Source organism: Pestalotiopsis fici (genome assembly GCF_000516985.1).
Source record: "Pestalotiopsis fici W106-1 unplaced genomic scaffold PFICI_Scf_4, whole genome shotgun sequence".
Classification (NCBI taxonomy): domain Eukaryota; kingdom Fungi; phylum Ascomycota; class Sordariomycetes; order Amphisphaeriales; family Sporocadaceae; genus Pestalotiopsis; species Pestalotiopsis fici.
In genome coordinates this window covers 2,988,200-2,995,937 of record NW_006917094.1, presented here as the reverse complement: position 1 = coordinate 2,995,937, position 7,738 = coordinate 2,988,200, and the positions used below count along the sequence as shown (strand labels likewise).

General features: G+C 52.1%; 2 protein-coding genes across 2 annotated transcripts; one reads left to right on the top strand and one right to left on the bottom strand.

The window, feature by feature from the left end:
• Positions 1–482: 482 nt before the first annotated feature.
• PFICI_06914 (uncharacterized protein) lies at positions 483–2,102 on the top strand (the record flags this gene model as incomplete). The annotated part of the gene is made up of 1 exon (XM_007835495.1): positions 483–2,102. One exon carries the CDS (start codon positions 483–485, stop codon positions 2,100–2,102), a length of 1,620 nt encoding a protein of 539 aa, XP_007833686.1.
• Positions 2,103–2,752: 650 nt separating this feature from the next.
• PFICI_06913 (uncharacterized protein) lies at positions 2,753–5,131 on the bottom strand (the record flags this gene model as incomplete). The annotated part of the gene is made up of 1 exon (XM_007835494.1): positions 2,753–5,131. The coding sequence occupies one exon, from the start codon at positions 5,129–5,131 to the stop codon at positions 2,753–2,755; it is 2,379 nt and encodes a 792-aa protein (XP_007833685.1).
• Positions 5,132–7,738: the final 2,607 nt, after the last annotated feature.

The window sequence follows — 7,738 nt, the reverse complement described above, 5'->3', positions numbered from 1 at the left end:
GGCAGACCATCTCTGCTTACAACACCTTTGCTACAATGAATCAGGAGGCGCTTTGGAGGGGGACTCACCAGTCTCCTTTACGGTGGAATTTAGGTAATGCTGCCGCCTAGGCGAGCCATCTCACTGTTTGTCCACTATCAATAGTAACGTCATGACCCGCACAGCCAATCAGCGCTGGTTTCTCAGCACTGTGGAGAGGCACTGATAACGATAACGACATTGGCATCTCGCCGGGTGACTCTGCAGGCTGAGTGAGCAATGAAAGTATCCGGTTAACAACCACCCTCACTAGTGCAAGTGGGTGGGCATAAAGGCATAAAACCACATTGAGGTTGCAATCCCTGGAAGAACAGATACATATTGCCCCTTGTAAGATGGTCTTTTAAATGTCTTTCATCATCAATCTGTGATCTCAATCTCTCTCCTAACCAAATCAATCCATCCTCTTTACTTTGGACTAGATTCCCCTCAATTTGTCAGCAATGGAGCAGCCATCAGAACAAGTCCAGTCTGAATTAGACAGTTTCCGAGAGAAATGGCGTGCTGAAGTCTCGGCACGGAACAAGAAGGCATCAGCAGACTCTCAAGCAAGCACATTAAAGGCTTCATCGGTAGCATCATCATCATCATCCGCGGGGCCCTCTCGGAGACAATATGACCAAAATCAAAAGAGACTGCCAACGCGCGATGATGTCGCCCATCATCATGACGCCGAAGACGAGCATGTCCGCACCATGGCCTTTGACGATGATCCCGCCAAAGGCAAGACTGTGCAGTCGTCTCTTGAGCATGCCCCAGCGGCGGACAAGGAGCCAGAGACGGCCCTGGAGTTCTATGAAAAGGCCGTCGACAAGGAGACCTCGGGCAAGCTGGGCGACAGTCTTCACCTCTACCGCCAGGCCTATCGTCTGGACAACCGCGTCGACCGGACCTATCGTGAGAAGCACTTTCCTGGTGTCTGGAAGAAGAAGCAGCAGCAGCAACCGTCAGCTGGAGCAGCAACACATTCCGTTGGCGGTGATACTACCAATCCCTCCAACGCCGCCGCCACGGTGCCCAACACGGCCCACCATTCACAAGAAAGCGCCCCCGTCTCATTATCACTGCCAGACCTCCTTGCCAGCTTTGCCGGGCTGAGTCTACAGGGTGCACCTCCGGCCGTGGAAGGCATGCCGCCGCCCCCGTGCCCCATATCCGAGCTGCCCGATGAAATTCTGGTGCATATACTGCGTGATGTTGCCGTTTTAGACGTTGCCGACTTTGTCCGGCTCTCCCTCGTCTGTAAACAATTTGCCTACCTCGTGGCCACCGAGAACCAGGTTTGGCGGCGGGTCTGTCTAGGGTCCGAGTTTGGCTTTGGCGGCATGGTCTATCACTGGCAACGCGGCATCGCGTGGGAGGAGCTCGACCCGCAGCTGGAACTGGCCGAAGAGGACATCTTTTCCATGGCCGAGCTCTCCCAGCGGCGCGCCGAGGATGCCGAGAGCACCACGCACGAGCTCTATGACGCCGGCGTCTACCCTTCTTGGCAGCGCATGTTTCGCCAGCGGCCGCGGATCCGATTCAACGGCTGCTACATTAGCACCGTCAACTACATCCGCACCGGTCTGGCCTCGAGCAACCACATTACCTGGAACAGCCCCGTGCACATTGTGACCTATTACCGCTACCTGCGCTTCTTCCGCGACGGCACCGTCATTAGCCTGTTGACCACCAACGAACCCGTCGACGTGGTGCATCATCTGACCAAGGCCCACGTGCGCCAGCACGAAAACAAGGCCGCCTCTCATTTACCTTCATCCATCATGTCCAATGCGCTCAAGGGCCGGTGGCGGCTCTCGTCGTCGATTGACAACCCCGACATCCCTCTGGCCGCGGCCGAAGGCGACCTCTTTGTCGAGACCGAGGGCGCCCACCCAAAGTACACCTACCGCATGGAGCTCAGCATGAAAAGTGCCGGCAAGACCAAGAACAACAAATTGACATGGAAAGCGTTTGGTCTATACAATAAATTGACTGATGACTGGGGAGACTTCAATCTGAAGAACGACAAGCCATTTTATTTCAGTCGTGTCAAGAGCTACGGCGTCACAGGCGAGTAGACTAGACAGAAGACATCAGAATTTTTATGAGCAAAATTGTCCGTGCATGTTCAATCATGTTTGTTCCCTCTTGATGTGACAGCTGTCGAATGTTTTGGCAAGAATTTAGTTATTAACAAATAAGTACGAGATCTGTTGTAGATCCGAGTAGTGAGACCATGTCTACCTGGGTAAATAATCACATCGCTAAACTCCATGCTTGAAATCCAGAATAACGCCGATTCTTCTTTCAAATCGGTCAAATCTTTCAGGCCATAGTTCGTTGCACGTGCCATCCACTACCATCCAACGTTTCACGCGTCGTAAATGTCAGATCAAACAATACCAAACGCAGATATCCTTAGAATTGACCAACAATCCCAAGCTCTATCCTGGACATTGGTTGGTGGTTTCTCTTTATTTTGTTTTCAAAAGAACGGGTTGTTTCTTGGCTGGTATTATGAGAAGATTGCTGCCAAGACTCGTCGCTTCGCGCAAAGGGGTATCGAAATGAATTTTCAAGTCAAGCGCTCGCTCTGTGCCCAAATTTATCCAATTGCGGGCTTCGTTTCTGTTTTCAACTGTGGTCGTCACAACTAATCGGGATGTTTGGCGGTTTGTGTTGAGGGTATGTCTGTGGGAGACATGCATGCCGTCTGACAAAAGCCTCCCTAGTAGCGTCCGTATCCATCTATTCTCCTGCCATCCAAAAATTTGGGGCTTCGTCCTTCATAGTACGGGCCAGCAGCCTGTTGCCTCTTCTTGGCCTCAAAAGCAGCACGCTCCTCTTCGTCAAGCGAGAACGCCTTCTTCAGCCAGCCGAAAGCGCTGCGCTTCTTCTTGAGCGTCTTGCCTCCCTCCGAGTCCATATTGGTGACGTTGCTAAGCGTACTCATACCCATGGCTGACGGCTGGTTTCTCAAATAACCCGTGTGCTGATACTGAGTAGCTGACGTATGAGGCCGAGGAACAGCAATAGGGCCCGACGTCCACGGTCGCTGCAGAGGTGAATGAGGACTGGCTTGTACAGGCCGAAAAAATTGTTGATCACTGAGAGGCGACGGTACAGTGTTATTGATGAATACAGGAGGTGAAGGAAACTCTTGCAGAGCATCCGCAAGGGGGTTCAAGGGAGGTCGAGTGTCCACATCTGACGCGTACGCCGAGTCGGGTCCTTGCACCTGCTGGGCATATTGCACACGAGGGGATTGGTACTTTGGCCGATTTAAATTCCGTGGAGGGACTTGAATGGCCTCGGGTGGGTGACTGCCTTTCAACGATAGTCTCTGCCGCAGAGACGTCCTCTTGGGGAGGGCTTCATCATGCTGTGGAGATGTCGGCCACTCCTGGCTTGAAGAGTTTGGCCAGTCTTGTTTTGAGATTTGCCAATCCTGTGGTGGGGTGATTGGTCTCGCCTGACGTGCTGACGTTGGCCTCGGCGGCGAAGCTGGTCTCTGCAGGCTCTGTTGGCTCGGAGAGGCTGTCCTCATCTGCCGTGGAGTCGCTGAGAGTTGTTGCGGGACATAAGTGGAGTCTGGCAATCTCGGAGATGGTGGTCGCTGGATTAGTGGTGATGGGGCCGGCTCAGGCGGTTGTGGAGTATAAGTACGTGGCTGAAGAATATACAGCCCCTCTTCCTCGATGGGACTTGGTCTGGGAGTCTCCTTCTCCTTCTCCTCTTCCATCACAACTGCTGTCTCAATCTCCAGGATGGGCGCTTTCCTGGGAGCTGAATAACGCCGCAATTGCAAAGGTTTGAACTGAAAGTCTGGCATCGTGTCTCTCACATTGGGGGATGAGAGTACCGAGTCCTCAGATGGGCTCCTTGTCGCAGTACGTAGAGAGTTTGTCCGGGAAGAAGAAAAGGATGCCGAATGGGCCCGGCTGGACGACGATCTCTGGGAAGACTTTCTCGAGGACTGTGGACTGAGCACCGAGTGGCGAGAAGAAGCATCCGGGGCCGTTGCTTGCTGGGGCGAGAAGGGAACGCTGAACTGCAGAGGCATCAGGGCACTGGCTCTCAGTGAAAGCTCAAAGGCGCCACTCATGGGGCTCACTGTTGTCCGCCTGCTCACCTCGCCGGCCCTGCGATCCATATCGGCCACCGTCTGCCCCAGTTTGATGAGGAGAGTATCCAGGATTGCAGCGTTCTCCTGAAGCTCGACAAACGCCTTGCTCCAGCCCTCGGCGTTGCCTTTCATGGCCTCGAAGATGTCAATCACGTCTGGTCTGGACGCTTTCCAGGGTTGGTGCTCCTGTCTATTTAGGTATGCGGCAAACTCGTCGGTCGACTTCAAACCTTCTTCCACATCCTTCACACTGGCCTCTAAAGCTGCGGCTGTCCTGTTGACAATGTGCTCAATCTTCTCATTGCCCGTGACAATTTGCAATCTGAAGGCGCGATCTTCCAGCATCTTCTCGAATGTGGTTATGTTTTGCATGGGCAGCTTCAGGAAGTCAATACGTTCCTGGATGTCCTCGGTGGCCATCTTGACATCCTCCATTGTAATTTCCAAGAATTCGTCAACCTCGTCGATATGACCTTGCAAAATATTCACGACCTGCACGTTGCTATTCGCTATCCCATTCAGCAGAAGATAGACGCCAAAGGAAATTTGTGCCATCAACTTAAATAGCTCGTGGTGGGTCTGTCCGGGACGGTATCGCCACAGGTCGCTGTAAAGCTCGTCGTCCACATCAGTCTCCAACAGTCGTGCCCGACGTTCCCTAGCATCGCCAAACCTTAACTTAGGCTTTGGCACGGGCGGGTTGGCAGTAGCTTCGGCTAGAGACTCGGCAAAGGCTGACTGCATGGCGGCGATTGGGTGGAGAGGCACGTTGGCAGCGGCATCTTGTGTCTTCTTCCGCCTGGCCTCTTCCTCATCCCAGTCGTCCAACGAGTCAGCCCTGGATGTTGCCCTAGAAGTTTCCGGGGAACGAAGTGGCTCCCGGGGAGTTGGGGGCGCACTTTCGTCTTCCGAATCTGAAAGATTCAGCATTGACGTCTCATCTTGATGCAGGTACATCGGGAATCCGGCAGTCGCAGCCATGGCGCAAAAATGTTGCCGCCGAAGCGTCGAGCGAATCGAGCTGCGATCTTCCGGGGCGCTGGCCTAGCCGTCTCAACCCCTATGTCCAAACCACGGCGAATATCCCGTGAAACACGGAAATTGCCCCAATTGTCGATCGGCACAGCGCCGCAAGCAGGGTTCAGTGATTCTTCCTTGCTTCAGTGATTATTGGTATAAGTCTGGCAAGCTCGGAGCTCGCAAGTTGTCTAACGTCTTTCAAGGTCGCAATATCGAAATGCCCCTCCCTGTCGTACGCGTATGCCGCCCCGTCAAAGTCGCACAGTGGGACCCAGACTAGACCGATGCAATGGGTTCTTGTTAAATATATGGCCAACAAAGGCTGCAACAGACCGTCTGTATTACTCGGGGCTTGTGTGTGAATGCGTGGCTGTGGTGGAGGAGGTAGTATTTCAATCGAAAGTCGTACCAGTCACGAAAGCTTTCTAGCTACACAACTATCGCAGCCTTGCCCGAGTAAATGGTCCAAGTGTTGTTGTCTGTATTGCCGCCCTTTATTCTGAGACCATTCAATGTCGTTCGAGGGAGAGAGACATAGCTGAGCTTTCGGCGGATCGAGGGATGAGATGGCGTGGCGCCAAATGTAATACGCTGAGAGATTTGACACGAGTTTCGCGTCTTGCTGCTTACCCCCAAGGCTGAACGCTCCAATAAGACCTTGATCAGATTCCCCTTGGGTCACTGAGGAATGGCAAGTTTTGTAATATAAACGAGTGGCAGATGACCGAAAGTCACTTGTGAGCAGAAGCCAAAGGCGAAGAGCGTAATCCTCAAGGCCAGATGGGGCTGAACTCGAGAAGTTATGGTGGTGGGAAAGAAGGGCGACGATGTTTGTTACCCTCGTCGACTGAGAACGGCGATTTCAAGAAGGATCCAAGGTGGAAAGGATGCCAACGAGCGAGGGGAAGGGAAAAAGAAAAAGAGAATGCCGTGTCTGCTGGTTGGCTGCTCGATAGAACAGTCAGACCAGGATTCAGATGAGCGATTCACGTGGTTCGCAAAGAGAAGGATTTTGATTGTAGTCGTAGTAGTCGTAAATAGATGCAAGCTCCTCTCGCCCTTCAACTCGCCAGGTGACAAGGAGAAATAGGAAATGTAGTGGGTTAGGTAGGTAGGTAAACAGAGGTAAGGGACAAGCACACGGCTTACCCTGGGAATGATGAGTGGGATGATGGATGGATTCCTGCGCCTACCTAGTACTACTACAGTACTCCGTACCAGTTACCCCATACATGAAAGACAATCAGAAGAAGGAAAGAAAAAAAAAAAAAAAACCCTTGAGAGTTCCATTTTCAGTCGTCCGGACCCCCTAGGACCCAGGACCAGACGCTATCATTTTCCTTGGGCCTCGTCCGCGTCGAGATGTAATTGCAGAAACGAGACGCCTCGAGAGGCCCAAGAACGAGACCTTGCCCTATTCGGAGCAAGAGTGCTAGCGACGTGCTGCGAGCTAAGTGGAAGTGGCTCTGGGACCCCCCGGTCGTGTTCCCCATCGTCGTTCCTCTTTCCCCTGGGTGTGCCCTGGGTGGCTTGCCGATAAACGTGCTACCACCTGAACCCTGTTTGGCGGCGCTAGAGAGTGCACAAGCTCACCGCTGGCCAGTGAGCACAGCCCGTATCCACCAACTGAAGTGCTGAATTTAGCACAATGGAGACGATTTTTTTTTTCCCTTTTGCTTCTAGTACCACTAAGGAAAGGTCTGTACGGAGTAGGTACCTGTGGTGTGGCCCGTGTGGATGCGGTGCCTGGGCTGGTCGCAGCTGGAATGGATCAAGCAATTCAATGAACTGACGACTGGATGCAACCCCAAAGGTGGCAGCAGTTCATCAAATAATGGCTATTAATCTGATCGATCAATTGACCAGGTAAATAGTGCATATGCAGACTGCAGTAGTTACCGGCAGACCTCGGTCGCCCTTCTTTGAAAGAGTTACTGGTTGCGTTAGAGTTCCCCTTGGTTTTGTACTTTTTTTTTTTTTTTTTTTTTTTTGGCTGTATATGTTTCATATACTCATCTACTTGTCTGTACATCTATTTTACCTGCTGTATCCAGGCGGCAGAACAGACCAGACTCGTGATCTCGCAAGACCAGACCTCACCTGAGACTCTCATTCAGGTGTTGCAAATTCTAACGACACCCTTCGAGAGAGAAAAGGGCCCAGCCTAGGTACAGAGTAGAGACTGCGCTAGAGTCTAGACCCAAATTCCTAGCATTGGGTGGTCAAAAGTGCATACGATCCGCGAATTGTACAGGGGCCAAGCCAGTCGATCAACTGAGGGCCTAGTGCAGTGAGTAGTGGTAGTACACAGCTACTAAACGCAAGCCTGATAAAGAAGACTGACTGAGAATGGAAATGTCCCCGCTGTGGCCATGGACCTGTTCACTTGTCTATTGTCTAATTCTTTTTTCTATTTCTATACGTTATTTCCCGATCGCACTAGATGAAGAATCTAGTTGTATTTCACCCGGCTCATGGGACAATTAATTACGTGAACGTTTATGCGTTGGAAGTGAAATTCCCACCTCCTATTCTGGCTCGTTGACATATCTGGAGTAAGTCAGGAAA